This window comes from Arvicanthis niloticus, chromosome 26, assembly GCF_011762505.2.
Source record: "Arvicanthis niloticus isolate mArvNil1 chromosome 26, mArvNil1.pat.X, whole genome shotgun sequence".
NCBI classification, from domain to species: Eukaryota; Metazoa; Chordata; class Mammalia; order Rodentia; family Muridae; genus Arvicanthis; species Arvicanthis niloticus.
Genome location: NC_133434.1, coordinates 30,190,167 through 30,217,492, shown reverse-complemented (window position 1 = coordinate 30,217,492; position 27,326 = coordinate 30,190,167). Strand labels below are relative to the sequence as shown.

The following is a 27,326-nucleotide window of genomic DNA, read 5'->3' as shown; positions in this document are numbered from 1 at the left end:
ACTGTGGAGGCAGGAAGGTCATACTGACCTCTTCCTACCATTTTACTCTAAGGCCAGAAAAGACTCTGACCTACGTCCTCTGGGAGCGCATCATAAGACCCTCAGAAGACTCTCAGAAGAGTCCGGCCGGTAAACAGAAAGCAACAGGAATGAACAGACACAGGAAGAGCATGCACAAACAAGCCCTGCTGAGTTGTCCAGGTTCCCACATGGACCACAGTTCTCTGTCCAATCACGTCCTGCTGAGGTTGCCGACTACCCATCAAACCTAAGAAGACCAAGGAACTTTAACCTGCTTCTTTGGGCCTTCTTATCTGAAGACCACCAAGTCACATAAAGTTAAACAAATGTGTTAGGATCTTCTCTTATGAACTGCTCTTCTCATCAGGGTGTCAGCTACGAACCTTGCAATGGGCAAAAGACAATGGTGTCACTAACTATTAGACTCTGCTAATCCTTCTTCTAAGGTACTGAAAAGCTATTTGGTAAAACAGAATGAAAAGTCTTGAGTACTCTTAAGGCCATGAGTCAGGAATTGCATAGCTCCTGTGTGGCAAAGCTCGAGACAAGGATCCAGGGCAGCGCACAGACAAGATGTGACACTAAAACATACTGAGGGTTGGAGGGGGTGTTCCACTGTTAAGAGCACTTGCTGCTTTTGCAGGGAACCTGAGTTTGGTTCTCAATACCCACAGCAGGCAGGTGGCTCACAATGGCCTGCAATTCCAGCTCCAGGGGGCCTAATGCCTTCTTCTGGCCCACACAGACACCAGGCATACAGGAGTCTGTGCAGAGATATACACTTAAGAAAACATACACACACCGGTACATAAAATGAAAACCACAAACAAGACTCTAAGTAAAGACATACAGTGTCACAGAGAGTGACATAGTCTGAAAAAGAGTCAAGGGCTGATCTGACAATCACAAAGGAGTCAATGCCTCCCTCCGGCAAATACTAACAAGACTGGCAGGTGAATCATACAAGCCTCAAGTGAGCACACATGCTTAAAATATACCCTGGGAAGTCATACAGTCAAAGCCAGAATCACCCACTCCAGGGATTTCAGTGCTACAACTCAAACCCAGGCTCTCATGCATGCTAGGCCAGTGACTTCCACCGAGCTTTCCTCTACTAACGCCTACGGTGTTACTCTGCCGTGACTTACCATCTGAACACTACATGGATTCTACTAGGCTCCAGGCAAGAACTTCTCCATAGCTTAGCAGTTAGGAGTGCTGCCTACACAAACACACGGACTTGAATCTGCATCACCAACACCCACATCGAAAGCAGGGTGCAGCACTGAAGCACCCAGCACTGCAGAGGTGGAAAAAGGAATATCCTGGGTGCTCACACACTGGCCAGTCTAGTACCTCCACATACCCGAAATGCAAGCTATATATTCAGTGAGAGACTTGCCTCAAGCGAAAAGGGCAGAGAGTGACAGAGAAGGACATCTCTAGCCTCTATATGCACTATGAGCACCAGCACAGACATGTGCACATATATGCATATGTTCACACGCACACATAAGCACATATACATGAACACATGCATACACATGTACGGTGCACATATACACACATCCTACATACACATGCCCCCCAACACACACAACACAGGCATATACCCACATACACAGAGAAACTGCTTTACAAATACCTGTTTTTCCCTAACAGGAGGACACGAAGAGATTTCAGAGTGGAAAGCCCACTAATTTCTTCAATCTGGTTATCATATAAGTCCAAGAATATTAGTCTCTGTAGATTAGAAATATTTTGGATCCGAGTTATAAAATTGTGCTGAAAGTTCAACAAGCGAAGATGCTCTTCCCCGTCGATGATAGGGCACACAGTCAGCTTTTGTCTGGAAAAAATGTAAGGTCAGTCAGACTCTGAGGCAGCGCCCTGCCTCCTTCTTAACTACTGTTAAGTGGTAAGTGCACCCAGGCTTTGAGAAGGGAAGGGGAAGCTGGGGTGCAGATGGCTCAGCAGGTAAGAGCACTTACTGCTCTTCCAGAGGACCCAGGTTCAGCTCCCTGTAGCTCGCATCTGCCTGTGACTCCACTCAGGGCATCTTGGCCCCCTGTTCTGACCTTCACAGGCTCAGGAACACATTGTGTTACAGAATACACTCAGGCACACATGCGTACACATAAAATCAATATTTAAAAAAAAAAAAAAAAAGGTAATCTGGATCACTTTCTGCCCCCCAGAGATGGGACCTAAATTTAATGGTAAATTGTGCCCACAAAAAAGGCCAATAGGAATTAACAAGGGAGATTACTAGAGTTCAGTCTAAACTCTCAGTGCACTTTACAAGTCTCCAGTACTAATGATTTTACGTAACATCAACAGGTTTCTAAGGTAGCTGTCTCCTATGGGAAAGGTTCAGGTGGTCAAACTACATCACAAAAACAGAAGAATAAATAAATGCCTTGGTTGCAGTCACTGGTGTCATGGGAGCAAGACCCCTACAGACGGGCTTCTTTTAGAATCATTGACTCACAGAATGTTCATGAGAGCAAGAAGAGACCCTGCCATCTACAACTGGGGACACTCATGGAATATTCCACATGAAGCACCTTCATTGCAAGACAACCCTACTGACCCTCTCTGCAGACAGCTGGATGTTGGGCTCGACTTTCCAGCACTGGCTTTAACTCTGCAGAGCATTCATTCTTCTACGAGATGGGATGGAAACATAATTCTGAGTGTGTCTAATTGTATTTACCAGTGAGCCTCCTCTATGCTTCTGCTGGGAAGTAAATAAGTGCATGGCCCATCATAGCATGGCCCAGGAAGCTCTACCCAGGCCATAAAATGGTCCTGCAGGATTCTGCATGGAGACCCAAAGGCTCTTCAAGGAAAATGCAGCTGTCTCTGCATCAACAATATTAGCGTGACTCATCAGAAACATCACCTCAGTGAAGATCACATGGGTGGAAGTTTTGAAGAAAATAAATCAGAATGCTATGGACACAGGCAGAATACAGAAGTGATCAGAATTCTTTTGCAATGAAAAGAAAAAAGAATGGTTAGCAGAAACAGATAAGGGAATATTAATGGCATATGGATATGCTGTTTTAAAACAGGCCTTTAAACCTGTGCATATCGGTGAATGCTTTTAACCCCAGCCCGTGGGAAGCACAGGCAGGTGCATATCTGAATTTGAGACAACTGTAGTCTACATACTGAGTTCTAAGCCAACAACAGATACAGAATGAAATCCTATCTCAGAGAGAGGAGGGGCGGGCAGAGAGAGAGGCCTGGGAGAAGTTGGTTTAAGAGAAAAGAAAAGTAAAAACCATTGGGCAATAGCATCAGTTTTGTGTGGTTCGCATTCAGAAATCATCTCTTGCTTTATTACTCTCACAGATGACGTTTGTTGTGCAAACTATAACTTCAACGATTACAAATACGCTAGTAGAAATTTGTATCTTTGCTCTTAACAAAACTTGAAGTGTGCCTTCCCTGCTTGATGTGTGCCTTTCCTTTGTCTCTCGCAGTGAAAGCTGTAGCTCCAATCCTGGAGTCAGCTGTCACTCACATGAGAAAAGCATTTCCTGCCCTCCTTTCACAAACTGCTATGCCTTGCAATAAAGTAAGCAATAGCATAATGACCTCCAAGAGGGCCCTGATACACCTGTAAGAGTCTTGGGTTATGACCCCCTGCCCGTTACTGACACCTGTACAGGACCAGGATTTATTGACTTCTGTTTCCTTCTTGGAGCTAATGGGCTTCCTTCTGTATTTCAGGCCTACTTTCATATCAGTGAGGGCCAAGAATCTCTTCTTAAGGCTAGAATCTTCTCTTGAACACTCAGTCTCTGACCAGAAATCCATACATTAAATGCAGAATTCACTCACTACTGTTACCCACTGGCTGTCAAGCAATGTTTCCCAAGGTGGTTCTTCATTGCTCACCCAACTTTCTTGACTACACACGTGACAGCTTATGGCATCTAATGTCAAACACCAGATGACTGGGTTACTATTCTTGCCTGTATTTTTATTTTTATTTTTATTTTTTATTTTCCTACATAATCCTTCAAACATTACAATATAAGGCAGTACTTAGGATGGGAATCTCAAAACACACCTCCTTTCTAAAGCTGTCATGAAAGATGTTGCTCTCAACTCGAGCTCTGCCTACAGAACCGAGCCTTTCCCTGATACACGCAGGAGGGTCGATCCCGCATGTCAGCTGCAGTCTGCTATGGTCAGCTGTGCACAGCATGTGCACAGCAGAGATGCTCTGTTTGATCCTCCACCCAATGAACCATTACAGATCCCTTCCTGGTTATAAAGAAGGGCATCAAACCTTAGATATTCACCCCCTTATATGCCATTTTATCAAGAGCCCACTTTATTCTAGGCTCTGTTCTAGGAGCCTAAGACAAATATTTGAAGAAAATTTATCATTTATGAAATGTATATTCTAGGAGGTCACAGATAATAAACCTAAGTCAATATTTAACATGTTAAAGGACGTTACGTACTAAGGTGGGAAATAAAGCAGGGAAGGGGGCCTGTGAGGGTGGTAGGGACTGTGTCTGGGGAGAGGGTGGCCCCAGAAAGTCACCTTTGGGGCGAGGACATCTGAGGGAAGCACACAGGAGAGACAGATACTGTGAAAGTAGAAAAGAAAACGTCCTCACCTTTCTAGGGTCAGCCTGTCTGAGTAAAGAGTTTTCTCTTCAGAAGAACGCTGGAGAATTGGGAATGACGGCATTGATGAGCTCACCAGATTAATGTGATCACCTATTGAGAACGATACACAGATCACTTGATTAAGGCAAATCTTAGCAGCTGTGAAACTAGAGCCACTGTTTATTTAGAGTTCTTTGGCACCTACAGATATCTCTTCTAGATATTTCCACAGCTTCTGTACCGGAAGCTGACTTTTACTGTGAGGCTGTTGTCTTCTCGAAACTAAACTCTGTGCTCTGTGGATGCCAACTCGCTTTCCCTCGTCTCACAGGTCAGCGGGAAGAGTCAGAAGTGCTCTAGCACTGTCCTTAGCCCTTTACAATTCTGACTCCTGACACTACATGCCAACTACATGTTATGCTATATGATAGCCCCTCATTACCAGATACATTGGGGCCAGCACTATGACAGCCCTGCCGGATTCTGGGCTTTGAAGGTGTCTGAATGGAAGAGTCTCCAAATGCTGACAAGGAGGTTGTGGCAGTTCTCATGTCCAGCCCACAGAGTTCTGTCACGTTACTTGTGGATGAGATGCATGATGACTTATTACGAGGCGAAGGACTTATTACTCTTCCATCTCCTTTAAAATATCAAAGAGTTTATCACAAAGCTACATAATACACGACGTTGCTATAGGATATACACAGAAAGCAGTTTGGGACAGCAGATGTAAACCTCACATCATCGTTTTCTTCCTTCTATGTAGGCAGCCACTACTACTAGAGGATGCTGCAAAGACTCCAAAGTGGGTGTCAATAAATCTAGGACACTCTAGTTCGGATGCAGAGAGAATGTGATACCCCATGAAGTCGATGGGCTGTTGGCAGGGTGTTTCTGATAGTAAGAAGCTTTTCATCTTGCAGGAAAAAAAAATCGTATCAAATGAGTAGGCTGAGGCAATATGCAAAACACAGAATGTAAAAGGACAGCCAGTGCTGCAGATACAGCTCAGTGGTTAAGAGCACTGGCTGCTCCTAACAGAGGACCTAGGTCTGATCACCAGTAACCACATATGGCAGCTTACACCCATCCAATTCTGGAGGCTCCAACTCCCTCTTCTGGCCTCTACAGGCACTGCATGATTGTGGCACAGACACATGCAAGCAAACATTCACACACACACTGTAAAAATACTTATAACTCCTCTTTTAAGAAGAACAGTATATATGTGCTTAAGAGTGTCTAGTTACTGGCTAATAAAGAACAGCACAGATGAGCTTGAGATGAGGTAGATACTAAAACACATGCTAAAGGACTAGAAGAGTATAGAATGGTCTGGAAGTAATGATGAAAAGTTTCAAAAATGTGAACCCCAGAATATATTTACTGTATTTTTCTTTGTATATAGAGTCCACTGAAGTCAGCAAGCGATGAAGAAGTCTGTGATGGGAGCGACAGGCAGATGGGAACCCGAGGAGGCCACAGCATTCTTGCTGCTTCAACTACACAGTAAGAGGAGAAACAAGCCTGGAAGCTGACACGCTTTCAGGAGGTCACCAAAGATATAGTAATAGCCTAAAATCAAGTCACACATGGCTTGCAACTGTAAAGAGGAGTGTTCGTATCAGCTGGCCTCTTCAGGTCTACAAGGCCAGGGCATTTCATTCTGTCCAGAAAACAATCAATGCTCACATCTCACTTTCCTGAGGTAACGTAAAACATCAAGACAGCTAATGACGCTGTCCCAAAAGATAAGCTTCTAGAATCAACACTGTGTTCACCAATAAACATCAAACAATAGGAACACTTGCGGGCAGGATCCCCAAGCCACAGGAACCAGCAGGCTGATTTGGAGTCCAAAGCCGAAAACAGCCCAAGGATTAGCTCCAGCATAAAGATTAGCTGCCAAGGTCAGTGGAAGATGACGAAAGAAAACTCAGGGGAATAAAGAATCTCATTTTGTCTGATGAACATCTCATTAGGTTCTTTGAATAACAAAACTTCAAGGCAATCCAAGATTTACCAGCAGATCAAAACTGTCCATGACTTGGAATGCAGAGGCAGATATCAAAGAATAAATTTCATGTGCACTTTGTAAATAAAAGAATTCTACATGCTTCAGCTCCTCAGACACACAAATTTGTCATTATTTTCAGCTGGTAAGTTTACCATTGATGCAATATACATCAGACCATAAATGGCAAAAGACAAAAATGATTTAGGTAAAAAGGACCTTAAAATCTACATACAAAAACATGTGATGGGGACACATGGGAGTCTTTGAACACCTGTGTGTCTTTGTGGGTGTAAGCACTCACATGGAGACTGCCCCGAGGGCGGGGCTTTCACAGAAGTGTTGGTGCCAGTCTTCTGTCATGCTTGCCCTAGCATCCACACCAGATCTGTAAGCTCCTGAGAGCTGGATCTTGTTTTACATCTCAGCAGAATTTAGATGTAGGAGGTAACCAGTAGATCAATTGCTTTTCCACTTGGTGGGAGCTTAACTCAAAATCTATTTTGTGTTTTATTTCTATTAAGAAGAGAAAATCAGAAATTCCCGAATTTTAATATAAGTAGTGCCTCAAAGTGCCCAGAGGCACAATGGTCTAGAACCAGTAAGCACTCTGTGTTGTAAACTAGAGAGACTGAGGATGGCTGTGTGAGAGGGTGGAAGACAGACAGGTGGCTGCAGGGACAGCACAGCACACTGTGGTACACGCTGCCTCCTCCCACCATCACAGATCTTACATGATTACTTAAAGGACTTAATGAGGTCTCCGCAGCATCACTGGAGACCCCCAACAGGCCTGAAGGAAAGCACACGTCAGAGCTTAGACCAACTAGTTTTGAAACATCAAGTTCCTTTATTTTGGCTGAGAGTGCCACTGGTCGCGTTGTGCTGGTAGATTGTATGTGTGGTTAATTTTTAAAAATAATAAGCATCTGAAACGGGCTGTGGAGAACTAGATATGTGGGCACAGTTGATCACACAGAGGCCAAGTTTTGTCTGGCAAGATTTAAAAATTTTTAAAATTTTGTAGACCTAAAATTTTCCCCAAGTGTGTATGCTCTGGGTTGTAGAAATTTAAGTATAGAAGTCAAGATAATAGATACAGTGTGTCTGGCTTTCTCTGCACAGCACTGCCTAGAACATGGAAGGAGGGTGGGTGTTGGGAATGACCAAGTCCACATTTAAGACACATCAAAGGAATGCCTTGCCACACAAAATAATTTTGAATGGAGTCTTTTAAATAAAAGCCAATTCCATTTTTTCCTGCTGAAATGCAGTTTGTATTTTGTACTTTATGGGTTACTGCTTTTATATATAAAACCTTGCCTCTCGGGTTCACTAAATCAATACATCCACACTTTTCCTCATCAGCAAATAGCCAGCAGTGCTGTATCAATTATCATACAAATATGAACTAACACCAATCTAATTCTAATTCTAATTTTCTAGCATTTTCTAGAATTTTCTAATTCTAGGAACACTGTGAGAAAGTAAGTTTTCATTCATAGCTGAGGGGAAAATTAAGATGCTATTGTGTAAAAATGTAAAAGTAATTCATAATGAAGACATAAACTAACCTCTAGCTGAGAATTTGCAGGCTGGAATCTCAGCTCCCTGCTGAGAACAGTGCAGACACCACAGCACACACACCAGAAATGCACTTGGAGCCAAATGAAAGAGGGAGACAGGTATTTCCTGCACCATAGAACTAGAGTTACACAGATGTCAATTCCAGGAATTGACCGTCTTGGGTGGAGGATGAGGGAAAGAGAAACGACAGGGAAGGTTACATGGGTCCAAGAGGAAGGGCCAGAGATAACCACAAAACAAAAACAAAACCACATACTAATCAATATTCAAACTATTCAATACTGCCTTTGGTTCATACAGTAAGGAATGGACAATCAAAGGGCCTCTGTTAACCAGTCTGCTTGTACAGACATGTAGACACAGCAAGCAAATCTACAGGGCCAGAAAGCATGTGGGGAGGGGGGGTCAGAGGATGGGGGAGAGGGCAAGGCAGGAAGCAGGCACTCCTAGAAGGTTGAGGAGGCAGCTCGATATCCAAGGACCCGGAACAAATCAGCCCTAGCACACACAAGTACCAAGCTCAATAGGAGTTGAATGCTCTGAAGGAGACTTCACGTTGATTTTAAAAAACATCTTTCAGAAGTACAACCAAATCATATTACCTAGCATCTGCCCAAAGTGGTCCACACACTACATCACCACCACACCTGTCAGAATCAACTCTGGCACTCTGAACGAACATCCACAAATACCACCCGAAACCTACAGAATCACAACGGGGAAGAGATGGATGAACTAACAACCTGAGTTTTTAACAAACTCCCAAGTGAGTCACACAAAGATTAAGACTTCTGATGATGCAATACCTGTCTCTGTGACCATGTAACAGTGTGGGGAGATGACAGTTTCTTTCTACTCCTGACTTTCTACTGCTTTCTTTTTTTCTTTTTCTTTCTTTTTGTTTGTTTGTTTGTTTGTTTGTTTGTTAGCCCTGGATGTCCTGGCACTCACTCTGTAGACCAGGCTGGCCTCGAACTCAGAAATCCGCCTGCCTCTGCCTCCCAAGTGCTGAGACTAAAGGTATGCTCCACCACTGCCCAGTCTGCTTTCTTATTTTCAAAATATTGGTCTTCCTAGAGCTTTATCTTACTAATTAACCATTATTTTTTATCTCTAAGATATGATCAAAACATTTCTTTTTACCTACTTTCAAACTAAAATGGGGGATGTTGCTTTTTTGTTTGTTTGATTGATTTTGCATTAGAAGCAAGCCACTATGGTGTATGTGTGTGTCTGTGTCTGTCTGTCTGTCTGTCTGTCTGTCTGTCTGTCTATGTCTATAGATCTATATTGCCAATTCTGATTTAAACAATAGCAAACCAACTCTGTAACCAACTGAACTATCTTATTTTGTAATTCAGGTTTCTTGAGTTCTAGTTAATATTAAAGGATACTTTTCAAAGAGACTGAGTCTGCTCTCTGCTAACTGACAGTACCTTGCCTACTCGAGTAGTTTCTCTCCAGGTCATGCTGTAAAAGTCTACCAGGAAATGATGGGGTTTCTCTATTAAGCTTGAATTCAACCTGAAAAACAGTATTTAAGAAAATATATTGATAGGAAGAAATTAACAGTCAGAAATAAACTTTATCATAAAATAACAGATAAAAATGTGCTTTTAAAAAAAGAATGACCTCAAGAAGGGCCACATATTATATGATTCCATTTCTATGAACTACCCACAGTTGAAAATTTCAGAGACAGAAAGCATATTTCCAAGGGTTTAAGATAAGTGAGGGAGAGGGGGAAACTGCTTAATGAAGATGAAGTATATGTGGAATGATGAGATGTTCCAGATCTAAACAAAGGAGATGGTCTCGCAACACTGTGAATGTACTTAACGCTACTGAGGTGTAAACTTTAAAATGTGATATACTGGAATTCGCATGGGAGGTGTAATTTTTCCAAACATACAACTAAAGTCAGTTACACAAGATCAGATTAAAATACTTCCAAACTCTCCACAAATATAATTGCCACCAACACAATGACTGAAAGAATTATTTGCCCAATAAAAAAGAAATGCAAGGATTCGATTGCAAGTTTGAATTTCAAATGATATTGGCAATATATTATTAAAACCTCTAATAAAAACATTAAAAATGCAAACAATAAACGCTACGTGGAATTCTTGATTTTTAAAATCCTTCACATGTCGATTTGTAACATAGTAAAATTGCCTATTTAAGAATTTTAACTCTTTTAATAATTTTTCTTGGCACAACTGAAAAGCCCAAACCAGAATGGCCTCTTATGATTATCCATTAAAACCTTAAAATCCATCTTCAAGACTTACAAGGCTTCTCGCTCACCCACCTTATCAGAGCAGCACTTGCACTATATCATCGTGAACACATGTCTACACACAAGAGAGGGTGGTACCAAAAGGATGTTGAAAACACAGCATCCCTACATCACATAACGGTAGAAAAGGACCCACCTGGCGAAGGCAGGTAGGAAAGTTTTACATGCAATTTATTATGCCTGATTCTAATACAAAATAAATTTTCCATTAATTCAGCTGTTATTGGAGATGATCAAATGATGAGGCCAGAGGAGTCACACAAGGAAGTGTTCACTATTTTCCCCAATCAGCTTCCGCCTCTTAATAATTAGTGGCCCCTTCCATTCAAACCTCCTGGGGCCTCTTTTTAGTCTTTTCCTGCTGCTGTCTGTAAACCTGGGCATTTATACTACAGAGTCCTTCCAGCGATGTCTAGTTCACAACGTTTTAGGGAACAATTGAACTGTGACGGTTGAGAAGGTACATGTTATTTAAAGGGAGAAGTGTGTTGTGTACGGATAGCACAGGGAGGGGAGCAGGCATGCGTGAGTGCTGATGTGAGGCAGGAAAGAAAAAATGTATCTCAAAAACCAAATGAAAATCCAGAGACTTCAGAAATTACCAAGATATTACGAGTAAATGCTCTGGGTGTAGAAAGAGGGTGCAGTTGTTAGGATCACTGCTGCTCTTCCATGGGACCTGAGTTGGGTTCCTAGTACCTATGACAGGTGTCACAACTCCTGTAACACCAGCTCCAGGGGATCTGACACCTTCCTCTAGCCTCCACAGAGACATAGAGACAGACACACACACACAAATAAATAAGAATCTAACACTCAATACACTATGAAAACACTGTAACAACATTTCCACTGCTAAGCTAGTTTTTCTTCTGATTTGAAATGAGTCACAAAGTGAAATCCTCCTAAAATGTCACATTTCATCCTTTCAGAGATGCCACCATTAGAATGACACCATCATTTTACCTATCCCTAAGACATAAAAGCATTTCTAAATTAAATTATGCCATACAACCACTTTTAAGAAATACCTTCGCCAGAAACGTTTAACTGTAAGGGGAAAGGGCTCTTGTAATGGAATGACCTAAATTGATACAAGAGGGATGATTTGGCTTTATGAAAATAGACAGAAAATAAAGTCAGTTTTACGTTGAAGACCAAAATAAATACACTCAGCCCCCAGGTCAGAATCTATTTTTAAAATATGCAACTATTTTTTTAAAAAAAAAAATGCAACTATTTGTGTAGAATATTTATTGTGTAGACCATTTATTTTCAACTTAAATAAAATCTGCTTAAATCTTACTTTGTTTTTGTCAGAAAGTGACGACGTTTGAATAACCAGATGAAGTCCACAGTTCACCTGAAATGTAAAAGTTAAATTATAAAATGAATTCTTAATGCACACACACCGTAGCATAAAGACATTATAAAAATTGGAACACAGTCAAATATTCCATCTTCCTTTGCTTTTCTGGTATCTGGTAAACGAACATTTTTCTGAAGATTTGTAAAATCAAGTCTAAGAATCAAATGCTTTCATTGATTTATTTTTCAAAATGTCGGAGGCACGGATTTCACCCACTTTGTACCTCGGGCTTTGGAGCCCTGACATTTCTCTTGCCAGTCAGGATAGCAGTGTTTGAATAAAGGCAGTGGGAGTGTCTAAGAACAGGTTCCTTTCTCAATAGAAAAAAAAAAAGAAGAAGAAAGAAAGGAAGGAGGTGGGGAATAACTAAAGGAATCCCAGTGTTTGCCTAGCAAACCAGCTCCACCTTCTGGGGAGTTCAGACCCTGGGCAAGATTTTAAACACCTATCATACAATATTGAAAAACTCTCAGAGTGCTTTGGACTAGCCCAGGAAGCCCTACCCTCAATGAGACAATAGCTTGAGTAGCTCGGGTCCCAGTAATGCAGCCCATCACTTAGGACAAAGACGCCAGTCAGAGAGGACAAGACTACTGGAAAGGAAGAAAATTCAGGAAGGCCCAACTCACGTTGTTTGCAGCCCGGCCAGAAACGGAGCGGTATTTCCCGGGAATCATGGCAGGAGACAGTCCAGGATGTTCGATCCTCCTTCGAGGTAATGCTACAGCTAAGATTCAAAGAGACCAAAAGGGGTCATCTCCCAGGCAACCCGCTCAGGGGTTACCATAGAAACCACCATTTCCGGTCTGGTCCTCGCCCCAGATCTGTGAGCCGTCCGGGTGGCTAGCCTCGGGGAGTATCTGTGGAGCCCGGTGCGTCAGCACTTCCTCGTTCTGAATTTTTTTTCAGGCCGCTTGAAAACAGCGGGAGGATCCGGAGGAGGATAAGATGAGGAAGAGGGTGGACACATCGGTGGCTATGGCAACCGTGACTTCCTGTCCTTTCCTCTTTAGGACCCGCCTCAACACTGCCCGCGGGAAGTTTGATTCCCTCTGCCTGCTGTTGCCTGTTTTCCTGGGAAAAGAAATCGCAGGGAAGAGCTGGAGAAAGATGCCCAGAACCTTCCCATTTAGTTTGGCACTTCCACTGTGCCGAGGCAAAGAAGTATACAGCCCGACCTGAAGACAGTGAAGGAGAAGCCAGCTTTCCTGAGGCCCCTGCGGGCAGAGGGACCGAGTGCGCCTGACTTAGGAGCCCCTACTGACAGCTCCAAGACTGTCTGTCGATCTGTCCAAAAAATAAATAAATAACTGGGGAAGAAAACTGTGAAGCTACTACTGAAGACAAGTCTTGCTAATAATTCCTTCCCTTGCTTAAGCTTCTTTTGACTGACACTAGCTGCCTCCAAGTTCATGTTCCTGACAACTTTCCGTCATCTCTTCACTGCATACCTTCACACACACCCTTAAACACTGATTACATTTACCTTGCATCAGATTACCACTACTTGCTCTCTTAAAGACTTCCAAGCCCTCTTTGGGACAATCAAGCTCCTGCCCTATTACCACTATGTGGATTAAACAGTGGCTCCATGACTGTGCAGAAGAAAAGTGTAGTTCTAAATCTGAGAAAAGCTTGCCAAGAAGTCAGGGTGGTCTGTAACTGACATTTTGGCTTTGAATTGTGAGACATGTATAGAATGACAGGGCTGAAGGCATCCTTATTTCTCAACTAGACTAAACCCATCCGTTTTACATGAGGAGACTCATCCAAAAGTTAACTCCTTCAAGGGCCTGGAATTCTTATTATATAGTTCCAGTCACCAGAACAATATTCTTTCTGTAATACTGACCTGCTTCCCATATCTGGGTGGGTGCCTAAGACCCTTTCTTTGGTCATATTCTATCATTATTTGGAATACAAACCTAATTTTTGGATCAAAATTATGAACACAATGTACATCCTTGCATGGTTTTTATCCTTTCCCTACCACACCTATTCTGTTTAATGCCACTGTCCTGAAGAGTTCATACATGTAACGCTGGTCTTCTTAGATTTTGGTACTTCTATATTCCTTTCTTTTGAGACTGATCACCTGTTCCAGGCAGTAACCAGTTATTCCTTTCCCATTTCCCTGGCATCATCAATAATGTCCTGTCCCTTTTTTTTAAAAGAATCAACTCAAATATATTTTCTCCTGATCCCTGACTTACATATTATGTTTTTTAAAAGATTTATCTTTATGCATGTGGGGCGGATGTGTGGGTGTTAGCTAAGGCATGAAACCATGGTAAGAATGGACTTGGTGGCCAACTCCTGGGTTTCAGTTATGGTTCTGCCAACAAGCATTCTTCCTTTTTTTCCTATGCCCAGGTTCCTCATCTGTAATATAAAGATGTCATTGCATCTCTACCATAGCCTTTTGAGAGCTGTAGAGTGTTAACTACTTGGAGTAATGTCTGATGCACAATGCTTACCATGGTAAGTGTTGGTTGTAATCACAGTCAACCCTTGGCCTGTATGTTTTGCTTCCGAAGCCTGTGTTCAGCCTGTCCTCCCTTCACTAACTCATTTTCAGGCAATGTTTTGAACGTTAAAAAACCCAGAAGCTCACAGGGACACAGGTGTGGTGCTGAGCTGAAGCATGGGGGAAGAACTAGGCAGACAAGTCCGCTGTATAGAGCTGCATGAGGATGTGGAAGTTAGTTCATGCTCGTGACAGCTGAAACTCAGGGCAGTTATCTATCTGATATGATCTTTGACTGCAGTGCTCTCAGCAAGCCAACTGTGATGACCGATCTGTCTGTCAGTGTGACTAGATCGATAATCAACCAAAATGGTGGCCATTAGGAACTCCTTTGAGAAACATCCTTGATTAGATCATTTGAAGCAATAAGAGCCCACCCTCAACGTGATGGCACCTTGATGATAACGGACTGAACCTCTGAACCTGTTAGCCAGACCCAATTAAATGTTGTCCTTTTTAAGAGTTGCTTTGGTCATGGTGTCTGTTCATAGCAATGGAAACACTTGCTAAGACAATCTCCAAGCCCACGGCTATAGGGACACACTTTCTCCAACAAGGCCACACCTACTCCAACAAGGCAACATCTCCTAACAGTGCCACTCCCTAGACCAAGCATATTCAATTACTACTTTCTTCTCCCCTCTTCATAGCCCTCATCTCCCTATTCTTCTACCATGAAACGTTCAATTAATAATTTTGAGTGTATATGGAGTTTTACTTCAATGAAGCAACAGTAAACTATAATTGTGAAATAAAATTGGGTCTGTTAGGGAGTGGCCTGGAGAGATGACTCAGCAGATAAAAGTTTTTGCTGCTCTTGCAGAGGCCCCAGATTCAGTTCCTTGGACCCAAGTCCAACAGCCAACAAATGCCTGAAATTCTCACTTCTGGTCCCCTCTAGCAACTGAACATACAGAAAGCTGGCATATTTCCATACACCCAAATAAAATAAGAATATTTTTAATTAAGTCAACTGCAGATGATAATTTAAATCCAACTTGGTAAGACATTTTTAGCTTGAATGTTTTCTCCCATGGGTTTCGGAATCTCTTTTTAAAAAAAAATTGTCCCCAATTCTCTCAGTGTTCTACAATTTTAGATCCAAATCACTGTCCCTGGTGGGAAGCAGCTGTCTTAGAGCTGCTTGATTAGCCTCTCTGGTTTAAATTTCCTCTTTTATTAAAAAAATGCCAGTAATTTTCTCCTTCTTGACAAACTTCCTTTTAGGATTTACAAACTTTTGGAAAGCCTAAATCACATCATTACTTTATGTCCAACAGCACTTCGGGGTTCCAGATCATGATTTCGGATTGCCCAAACTGGATGTCTTAGGAAGTTCTTTCCAGATACTCATCTCTTAGGCCCATACCCTCAAGCCCAGCATGAACACCTTTCATTCATTCAATACACTGAGAATAAAACAGAAACCTGGTTTTAAAAAAAATCACTCCTTGTCCTCAAAGACATCCTGGCATATTGAACATATTAGAATGAATTTCCACCATTTTCTAATTAAAATTTGATTAGGAGTAGAAAAAAGACTGCAATCCTGGCATGATGACCCTGAAAAGGTTAAGCAGGACCGATCAGGTTTATTCCTAATGGTCCTGTCATGAGCTGCAAACACAGCCTGGGACCAAAGAAGCTTCATGTGACCCCAGAGGGTCACAAAGAACTGGTAAGCAGCTGTACAGCATCATGTGGATTTCTACAAATGATAAACTTTTCAGTTGGGCTGTGTGGTGCTGTAGCAGAGCTCTGACGTGTGGGCTGCTCTGCAGCAGCCCCTCCCAATCCCATCTGCCTGTGACTCATTTGTTCCAGGCTCCAGGTCCATAAATCAACAGGGAGAGCCACGCACCGCATCTTTCATTCTGTTTGGGGATCATCTTAGCCTAGCACAGGGAAAGACTTTTGCTTTGACATCTTCCAATTTTGAAAGAATCTGTCTCCTGGATTTTTGTACCAAACTGAAGAAAAGTAACCAAACAAAACCTCCCAGTTTCTGAAGCTGGGTGTGAGAGATAGAAATGTCTGAGGAGGGGCAGGGAATCCAGGAGATTCTCCGGTCATTATGGCTACAGAGCATTTCTGCAATTTTAGTCATATTTTCTTGTTAACAAACGAAGTAAAAACATAGGGGAATAAGAACAAACAAAGTTATATAAATGGCCACCTGTTACTCTGGGACATAATTACAAGGAAGAGAAACCCACTCAAATTAGCTCAAGACCAGAAGAATAACGGAGCAGAGCTACAATGATTCATACCTGTGGCTCTCCCCTGTCTTGCTTTGTATGGAAGATTTGAGAGCGACTTTGTGGGTGTAGTAAGCCGTGTGTTTGCTACATTGTTACTGAGCCTGAATTGTACTGATGGTAGTCAGGGATGAAGCTGCAGTCTGCAGTAGCCTCCCCTACTGGTGCTGCCCTCACAGCTCACAAGCCCTACCACTACATGTAGGCAGTCCCAATAGCTGCCTAATTAGAGTTGTGGGTTTACCACTCCAAATTTACAAGAGCCACAGATGAATTCAACTTGGGTCAGGTGCCTGTACAGTGTTTAATCACCTACCCACTGAAAAGATGAGATCCCTTGAGAAGCAGCCTTTTGGGGGAGGGCAATATGGAAGGATGGGTCTTATGGGCAGAAGACATTATTTCAGGAGATTAGGGATCAAAGAGATGGTTAATATTTAGAATATAAATATGCTTCCATCCAGAAACCATCGTGCTTACGTCTCAGAGTGTTGGTCAGCTGATATGTTGTAGGGTAGCAACAGAAACAGGTATAAAGTATAGTTGATATACTATACAGGTAACTCTGTAGCCTTTGGCTTTTGTGTGTGTGCATGTGTGTGCATGTGTGTGCCTGTGTGTGCATGTGCACAGATGCACATGTGTGCACCTTCCCATAAAGGCTAGAAAGCAACCTCCCATGTGGTTTCTCCAGTGCCATCCACCTTTCTCTGTTTGAGGTCGGTCTCTCATTGACCTGGAACACTCCAAGCAAACTAGACTGGCAGGTGGTGAGACCTATGGATCCACCTGTTCCTGTCTCTCCAGCACTGGCACTACAAACACACATCGTCACACCTTGTATTTTAAGACTTATTTTTATTTTTAATTATGTATATATGTGGTGGGGGTGAGTTGTGCACATGCCTGCAGTGCCTAGGGAGACCAGCAGAGGGTGCCAGACCCTTGAGAGTTGGAGTTACAGGACACTAAACCAAACCACATCCATTTCCCTACTGGGAAACATACTCAGAGGCCTGAGAGGGCAATTGGAGCCTTTAACAATGGCGCCATCTCTCCAATCATATACCCGGCTTGTTTTTGTGGGTTCTGGGGACTGACCTCAAATCCTCCACTTGAAACTTATTAGATGGTGCCAATACTTACTGACTGACTTCTTTTTCCTACAAACGTGGTCCCAAAACGTACTCGCATCTGCAGTGACTAAGTGGGGTCACTTTCATTCCCATTTGCGATTACAAATTTCCAAAGGAAATACCCAGTTAACAAAGCAAGCATGGGGCTGCACACTGTGAGGAAGGAAGGTTTTGCCAGTCTGATTCCTTGATTTAGTTGAACAAAGTTTAACATGATTATGCAAGCATGGTCCCCAGACCAGGAACATCAACATCATCTTGGATTTTATTAGAAAAGCAGATAGATTCATCAAGCTGTTCTCAGACTTACTGAAACTGGGGGGGGGGGGGGAGCCAGAAGTTAACCTCAAGTATCTTTCCTGTTTTGTGAGACAGTCTCTCAGGTTTGCCTGGGGCTTGCTGATTCGGTTAGACTGACTGAGCAGGGACGTTGCCTGACTCAGTCTCCCCAGTACTTTTATTACATATTTGCCTCAACAGCCTGACTTCATTTTGGTGCTGGGATCAAACTCGGGTCCTTATCCTTGCAGGACAAGCACTTTGCTGACCGAACCATCTTTCCAGGGACGGGATTTCAGTTTTAAGAAACCTCCTGAATCATGTTCAAGCTTGAGAAGAACCTTGCCATGCCCTCAGAAGTGTTTGCCACGTGCCTTAAAATACCTAAATTCCGCTTCCTGGCCCCTGACCATTTACAAGGGGTGGTGTGCTGTGACATGAAGAGGTGCAGTTTGCTGCCTTGGGTAAATCCCTAGTGGGTATGTGACCAAACCCATGTGATAATGACTCGTGACATTGTTGCCTCTTAAAGTCGGGGTGAAAATGTCTCCGCATCACTTAGCCCAAATGTGACACTGGAAGGAAATTTTAAGCTAAGTTACACCAGATGTTTCATGGTTATGCAAGAATGCAGAACACAACATGTTTTCCTTCTTGGATAAAAACACGCTGTAGGTTTTCTTTAGCAGTGTGGCTCAGGCTTACAAAATGGGAGTCGCCTGACCACTCTTTAGGCTGCCCATCCCTCCCTCCTGCCAAGGGCAAAGGACAATCAAGGAAAAGACGAGGAAGAACACAGTGCTCTCAGTCTGCAGCTGAGACGGGCGGCTGCAACATCTGGGCTGTATAAAACAGAGATGACAGTGTGAGGCATGAGAGCGCATGCTGCCTCTTTCTACTTCAGAATGGCTCCAGAAGGCGTGCCCACTGCTGGTCTCAAAATAATGCAGAACGTAGAGCACTGAAGGAACTTAGGGGGGAAAAAATTATTTCCAGTTCTTTTCAAAGAGCATAGCAGACACGATTGTCTCCTTCATGTGGATTTAATAACGCCCTCACCGCAGACATCTTTCATATCTTTGTATCATGGCTTCCTCAGAAGAATGATCCACAATGTTGTTGGACAGGTGATGGCTGAACACTAGCTAACATGATTATAAATCTCTGTTGTGCCAATCCCGGCCACAGGAGATTTAGCGAGAGCAGTGGGTCATGCTGATTGGATTAAGAAAAGCTTAGAATCGGTGCTTCTCAACCTGTGGGTCCTGACCCCTCTGGGGTTGAATGACCCATTCACAGGGGCTGCACATCCGTTATTTACATGACGGTTTGTAACAGTAGAAAAATTACAGTTATGAAGTAGCAATGGAAATAATTTGATAGTTGGGGGGTCACCACAACACGAGTAAATGTATGAAAGGGTCATAGCGTTAGGAAGGTTGAGAACTGCCAGCCTAAGATTAATAAAGCATCTCTGATATTTTACTGGGCACAGTTGTGTCCATAGGTACCACAGCTAATGAGGAGCCCAGGAGATGCCAAAGCTGTGTGACATTGTTCTGCACATGAGCTGAGAGTGTTCCTCAGTGTGTACACTCAATCACTGGAGTTCCAAAGTCATGTGCTTTCTGCTGCGTAAGTCTGTAAAGGTTATAGAGAAACAAGGCTTTCCCTTTTGATGTAGTCGCCTCCGTTTGCAGTGGGATGCAGATCTATAACCACTAGCTGTAAACAACAAGGGCTGGGTCTGGGCCCTCAGGCAAACAAGCACGTGTCAGACACTGATCTGAGCCCCAGTCATTCATCCTTTCTGACAGTGGTGGCTTTGTTAATGGTTCAGGCTTGTGGTGCCTGGCTCCCACAGCCCTGGGATGAAGAGTCAGCATCTCCTGTGCAGTTTTCAGACTCTGCTTACCAGTTCCTGAAGACGCCAGATTCATGTAGACCTTAGCAGAGGTCACAGTTTGGACTTCTCCTGAGACTTGCAATTTGAGGTTATTTCTACTGCACCAGAATACTTGAAGATGTTTTTATTTAATTAATTAATTACATTTTTAAAATTGTGTGGTGTGTGTGTGTGTGTGTGTGTGTACGAACATGCCACAGCAGGACTGTAGAAGTCAAAGGAGGATAACTCATGGGAGTTGGTCCTCTTTATCCGCCACAGGGGCCCCAGGGATGGAGCCTAGATCTTCAGAAGCAAGTGCCTTTCCCTGTTGAGCCTGGGATTTCAATTTTATTTGCTCCTGCAATATTTCAAAGGTGAGATAATCCATGAGAAAATTCATTCTGGAATTTCCCAGTGTCTTGGTAAACGCTAAGAAGACTCTGGGCTTGAATTAATTCTGATTAGGTGCATCCTGAAGTACGAAGGACCTATAGGTAAACTCTGGTGTGGAGGAAAATTGAGTAGAAAAGCCCCGGCACAGATGCTCCAACTTTGCCTGTATATAGAATCAACCAGATGCTTGATGCCTGTAACTCCCCCCCCACACACACACCAAGAGTTCAACTAAGAGTACGCAAAGTATTTTAAACATCCCACAGGTGATTCTAATGTCCAGTCAAAGCCAAGAATCCTTGACTTAACTATGCTCATCCTGACAAAGGCTATTGTGTATTTTCCTAGGACTTGGTGGGCCAGAGATGGGATCTCCTTTCTGACGGCAATGGGCAAGTGTTCCTCTTGATGTATGTGTTTCAGATTTACACATCCTCTTTAGGCTTTCCCTTGGTGAAAAGTGAATGCCTTTGCCTAGGGGTTCAAACCGCACCTTACAGAACCCATTTACTTCTGATACGTCACAGTCTCCTTTGGCTTGATCAACTAGTCCTTGGCAAAGCAAAAACTGCAGGTAAAGTTTGAATACATGCTCTGACATATGTATGAAGAGAAGACAGCTGTATTTAGAAAGCCACACCTGACACCACATACTAAGCATCCACCTGGGTTGGGCTGTAGGCTAGACATTTTCCACAAACGATCTCATTTTAATCTGTGTGACCAACTCTATTCGATAAGAATCATTCAGGCCAGTTTATAGGCAATAAAACTATTTATCAGAGAGGTGATGGAGCTGAGAATCCTGAGTCCAAGCCTGTTTGACACCATGTCTTAATACACGGCTGCTCACAAGTGAGCTCTCAAAGTAAGCTCCAGGACCTGGGCAGGTAGTTTACTGCATAGGCATGAGAACCTTTGTTCAGTTCGCCTGTATGCCTGTGACTAAGCTTAGCTTTGGTGTCTTGTGCTTGTAATCCTAGCACTGCAGAGACAGAGACAGGTGGGATCCCACCAGCATAGTTCTATTGGTAAGCCCTAGGCCAATGAGAGAGATTCTGCCTTAGAACAAACTAACAAATAGCAAACAAATATAAAGCAAGGTGAACAGCTCCTGAGGAACAACACCGAAGGTAATCTGAAGCCTCTACACACATGTGCACCCGTGTCCTTATGAACATGGACGCATGTACACAAATAATAATAAAGCCACATTTCGAGGGATTCTTGAGAACACTTTTCCTGGCCATCTGTTATGGTCTGTACTGTCATCAATGCATTCTTATTACTACAGTCTATCTTTCCAGGTCATCTATGTCACCTGGTATTCATTCATTATGCCTAGGCCATTTTGCAAAACTGAGTGTGGTCCCAGGTCTTATATATGACACGTGCACAAACAAATGATAAGTCAAAAACGCCCTCAGACCTCTGGGTGAGTTCCCTCTCTTTAACACCTAGCCGTGCCGATTTGTTCATATTCATGTCTTATTCCTTGGTCCTTGGTTTATAGCTTTCCTGTCAGATACCATTGAAATACTTCTAACTGATTGAAAACCAATGGGCTTTCATGTACTGGGAAGGTCTTTGCAGGGCTGAGTTTTGGCTTCAACCTAACCTCAATCTATCATGATCCCTCACTTGCCTCTTCTGTGTCATCAAAGGAGCTAATGAAAAGGCTATTTCCCACTCTGGGTTTGTTATTAACACAAGCCCCTAAGATTAACACTCTTCCATTGCTGGTGGAAGTGCAAATTTGTACCAACATTATGGAAATCAATATGGCAGTTCCTCAGAAAATCGGGAACCAATCTTCCTCAAGACCCGGCTATACCACTCCTGGGCATATACCCAAAGGACACTCCATCCCACTATAAACATTTGCCAAACTGTGTTCAAAGCAGCTTTGTTCATAATAGCCAGAACCTGGAAATAACCTAGATGCCTCTCATCCGAAGAATGGATGAAGAAAATGTGGTACATCTACACAATAAAGTATCGCTCAGCTGTTCAAAACAAGAATATAATGAAATTTTCAGGCAAATGGATGGAACTAGAAAAGACCATCCTGAATGAGGTAACCCAGACCCAGAAAGACAAACATGGTGTGTACTCATTTGTATGTGGACATTAGCTGTAAAGTAAGAGATAATCATGCCATAGTCCACAGACCCAGAGAGACTAAGTAACATGGAGGGCTCGAGGGGAAACACATGAATCTCCTGGGAAGGGGAAATAGAATAGATTTTGCAGGTAACTGGAGGCTGTGGGAATGGGAGCAGTAGTAATCTGGCATGGGGGTTGGGAGGGATGAAGGGAGAGAGAACTTGAAGGAACTGGGCGCAGGGGCAGGGGGTGGGGTGGGTAATATAGAAACCTAGTGCAGTGGAAACTCCCTGGAATCTTCAAGAGTGACCCTAGTGAGGTCTTCTAGTAATACAGGGTATGGAGCCTGAGCTGGCCATCTTCTATAATCAGGTAAAGCTCCTGCAGCAAGACTAGAGCATTAACTCCGCCACAAAGCCTTCAACCTACAACCTGTCCTGCCTGCAGGATGTGCTGGGGTGATGGTGGCTCAGAACTTGGGATAGTGGCCATTCAATGACTGGTCCAACTTGAGGCCCACACCACAAGAGGATGCCCATGCCTGACACTACCTGGATGGCCAGGAACCAGAGATAGGACAGCCCAGAGACCTAGGATAAACCAAACACAATGGGAAAAGTCAATAAAATTATTACTAATAATATTCTGCTATACTCACAGATTAGTGTCTAGCCCAGTTATCACTAGAGAGGTGTCATCCAGCAACAGAGACCCACAGCCAAACACTAGGTGGAGCCAGGGGAATGCTGAAGAAGAGGGGGAGGGAAGATTGTAGGACCCAGAGAGTTCAAGGACACCACAAGACCACAGCCCCCGGAATCAGCTAAGCAGGGATCACAGGAGCTCACTGAGACAGAAGGGACAGACTCAGACTCTGTATGGCTCTGAGCTAGGCTCTCTGTATGTATGTTATGGTCATATAGCTTGGCCTTCTTGTGGAACTCCTAACAGTGGGAGCAGGAACTGTCTCTGATTCTTTTGCCTGCACTTGGGACCCTTTTCCTCCTACTGGGTTGCTTCATCCAGCCTTGATATGAGGGTTTGTGCCTAATCTTAATGTAACTTGTTATACCAAGTTTGTTGATATTTTTAGGAGATCTGCTCTGGAAGGAAGGAAGGAAGGAAGGAAGGAAGGAAGGAAGGAAGGAAGGAAAATGGAGGAGGAGTGAATTTAGGGGAGAAGGGAGGTGGGAGAAGGAGTGGGAAAAGTGGAAGGAGAGAGAACTGAAGTCAGGATGTAGGAGAGAAAAAATAAAATAAAAAATAAAAGCAAACAAAACAAAAAACAAAAACAAAACACGAGGTGTGAGAGAGAAGAATAAAAAAGTAAAAACAAGAGTTAAACATACCCAAGCCCCTAAGATGCCAAAGGAAGGGAAAGATGGCAGTCTCAGGCTGTAGTCTTGGTTTTGTTTTGAGAGACTTTGCTCATATCTCAATGGTGTGCCAATCTTTGCAGGGGTGCTGAAGACAAGCTTGGGGACGGGTGACTGGTGACTGGTGACTGGTGACTGGCCACCTCCCCTGCTCTGGGGAGGAAGGAGCTGGAAACCTAAAGAGGTTTGAAGCTCCTGGTTCATTTACTAGTGATGGACTCTTTGGGTCTGAACAACTAAACTGAAGCCACAAGTATTCCTGAAGCAAGGCTTCCCTGGAGCCCATACAGGATGCAGAGCCTGCGGCAGAGAGGAAGAGGGGATGCTCTCTGAAAGTCTCATTGGGACTCACTTTTCCTCATTCAACAAGTGACTGAGCTGACTCCCCTCATGAAGATGAAGGTTCTTGTCTCCGATTCCCCAGATGCCATGATGAGACAGACACTAAATATGAGAACACTGTGTGAAGTTGCCTTAAGTTGCATAAAATTTCAAAGATATTTCAGGGTGTTTTAGTGTTCGTGTATGACTCTTCTTACAAATATTCGAGCAAAGTTGATAACTCAGGAAGATGCCCTATATTAAACATACCTTAATAGAGACCTGATTGAAAGTTGTGTGTGTGTGTGTGTGTGTGTGTGTGTGTGTGTGTGTGTGTGATGTACTTGTGTGTGTGTGCTGGTGTGAGCATGCGTGCTCTGCTGTATCACTTTCTGCCTTAATTCCTTGAGGCAGAGTCTCTCACTAACTTGGAGCTAGGGAGACAGCCAGCAAGCTCCAACTCTCCCTTCTCTTCCCACTATGGTCAGAGGTCCTCTACCTTCCTCATGCTGTGACCCTTTAATACAGTTCCTCATGTTGTGGTGACCCCCAACCATAAAAGTGCTTTGTTGCTACTTCATAACTGTAATTTTGTTACTGTTATGAATCATAAATATCTGATATGCAGGATATCTGATATTTGAGCCTTGTAAAAAGGTAATTTGGCCCCCCTCAAAGGGGTCATGACCCACAGGTTGAGAATCTCTGCACTAAGGTTCCAGGTGGGCTGTAGCAAGTCTTTGCTACTTTGTGGATTCTTTCTTCTACCCTTTCAACCCCCTAACACTTGGTAAGAGAGAAAAAGGATAGAGGGGAGAGGAAAAAGACTCCTAATAAAGTCAGGGGTTGGAAAGAGGCGACTTCCTGCTGATTAGGGGCATCGAGCTCCTAGGGGAGCAAGTTTGATCTTTGCTGTCAGGATATATAATTTTCTTCTTGTTTCTATTCTGAGCGCAACTACTTAACAAACCATGACCAACAACCACCAAAACCAACCAACCAACCAACCAACCAACCACAACACACCCTGCCTCTTGGGGCCCTAATATTTATATAACCTCTGAAAAGTCCCCAGAATTCCAAATGTTGCACAATTGCAGAAACTATCGACAGCTGACAAAAATCACAGCACCCCGCTGGAGCACAAGGCATGTCATAGTCAGCTGCTGTGGACAATCTGAACCAGCCCCGTACCCCACATCTGGGATCAAAATCAAAACATTCTCCCTTACTATTTCTGTGTAAAAAAACAAACAAACAAAAAACAAAACAAACAAACAAACAAACAAACAAAAACCTCCAACACTGTCACTCCAGTGGGCAGTCGCACCTGGATCTTTACTTAGGTAATGGAAAGTCAGACGCAAATCATCATGCTTGCAGATCAAGCTCTCTTAGAGTGACGTTCTCAGCCCCACAGGTTTATTCTCTGTAGTGTACCTGCTCCCTGCCCAGCGGAGCCATGGTGTGAATAATTGTTATCAATGTGATAGGATTGAGAGCCACTCTGTGTCTGTCCACAGGAACGTTTCCAGAGATTACACTGAGGATGAGGGACCCTCCCCAAATACAGAGAGTACCATCTCATCAGCTAAGGTACCTGGCTAAATAAAAAAAAAAAGAAGAAGGAGGAGGAGGAAGAGGAGGAGGAAGAGGGGGAGGAGGAGGAGGAGGAGGGGGAGGGGAGGAGGAGGAGGAAGAGGAGGAGGAGGAAGAAGAAGAAGAAGAGGAGGAGGAGGAGGAGGAGGAGGAGGAGGAGGAGGAGGAGGAGGAGGAGGAGGAGGCAGGTTAAGCAGCAGCATTCACCTCTCTCTGCTTCCTGACCGTGGGTGCCATGTGACCAGCTGCTCCAAGCTCCTCCTGCCATGCCTTCTCCACCGTGATGACCCTGCTGCACCCTGAAACTGTGGGCTAAAGTAGACCCTTCCTGCCTTGGGTTGCATTTGTATATTGTCATAGCAACAAGAAAAGAAACTAATACAGGAGCTCAGGGTGAGATGATGTCTGACAACATTTCCAGAGCCAACACTCTTTATGCAGAGTTATAAATAAGTAATACCAGAGAGAGCCTAGGCAGACCTATTTGCAGGACATTTAATTTTTTAAAAAATTTTATTTTGGTGTGTGTGTGTGTGTGTGTGTGTGTGTGTGTGTGTATCCACTTGTGGGCATGTGCATGTGAGAGAAGTGCTTGCAGGGGCCACAGAGGCAGTCAGATGCCCTGGAGCTGGAGTCACAGACAGTTGTGAAGCACTGGAAGTGGGTGCTGGGAACTGAATTCAAGCCCTTTGCAAGAGCAGCAAGAGCTCTTAACCCCTGAGCCACCTTTCCAGCCCCTAAATTTGATTTCACTTTAAAAAATTCTAAATAAATAAATAGTTTTGTGAACCATATTCACCTGCTACCTAGGATGTCTACTCTATGTACAGTAGCCAGACTTTTTTAAAGGTCTCCAGGAGGTGTTTGGTTCTAGATCTGCTTCCGGTACCAGGAACTGAACCTAGCACCCCTCTACCTCTGGGTGTCATCTTACAGCATTTGCAAACCTGGACATAAAATAATTATCCATTTCTCCTGAATGTGGGACCTGGTAGGAATGTGCACCACTGATGTGTGTACAGATGACAATCCCTCATGTCTTGCCACACTGGCCTTGTGACACTCAGGAAAAGCAGTTGTCAGGAAAGGCCACTGTAAATGGCTCTCCCTCCTGACCTCACTCCAGGTGTGTGTGGGTTCTCCAATCTCCACTGTCCAAAAAAAAAAAAAAAAAAAAAAAGATACATCTGGCTTTGGAAAAATACTTCTAAGTGTTGTTTTGTATGTATGGTGTTTTGCCTGCATGTATGTCTGTACAACACGGATGTGTCTGGTGCCCATGGAGGCCAGAAGAGGGCGCCAGATTCCCTGGAACTGTAGTTATAGATGGTTGTGATCCACCACATGGGTGCTGGGAAGTGAACCCGGGTCCTCTGGAAAAGCGGTCACTGCTTCCAGCAAAAGAAATCTAACATGAGGGTAATGTTGGGGAGGGGAGTGAGAGTAGGGGCGCAGACCCTTAATCTCTGCTCCTGACAGGTAGAGTCGGGCAGATCTCTGTGAATTCAGTCTGAA

General features: G+C 43.6%; 1 protein-coding gene across 4 annotated transcripts in view; it reads right to left on the bottom strand.

The window, feature by feature from the left end:
• The window catches only part of Lrrc49 (leucine rich repeat containing 49), a 117,691-nt gene extending 104,851 nt beyond the window's left edge, over nucleotides 1-12,840 (bottom strand). Inside the window, exons 1-6 of one of the 4 annotated variants that reach the window (XM_076925448.1) lie at nucleotides 12,558-12,753; nucleotides 11,866-11,922; nucleotides 9,694-9,781; nucleotides 5,099-5,296; nucleotides 4,665-4,767; nucleotides 1,667-1,870 (exon numbers count right to left, since the gene is read on the bottom strand). In XM_076925448.1, the coding sequence (XP_076781563.1) occupies nucleotides 1,667-1,870; nucleotides 4,665-4,767; nucleotides 5,099-5,296; nucleotides 9,694-9,781; nucleotides 11,866-11,922; nucleotides 12,558-12,605 (698 nt within the window). In that variant the 5' untranslated portion in view covers nucleotides 12,606-12,753. Of the gene's footprint in view, nucleotides 1-1,666; nucleotides 1,871-4,664; nucleotides 4,768-5,098; nucleotides 5,297-9,693; nucleotides 9,782-11,865; nucleotides 11,923-12,557 lie in introns of those variants that run through there. The other 3 variants (XM_076925449.1, XM_076925451.1, XM_076925450.1) reach the window with 3 other exon arrangements.
• Between the last annotated feature and the right edge of the window lie 14,486 nt (nucleotides 12,841-27,326).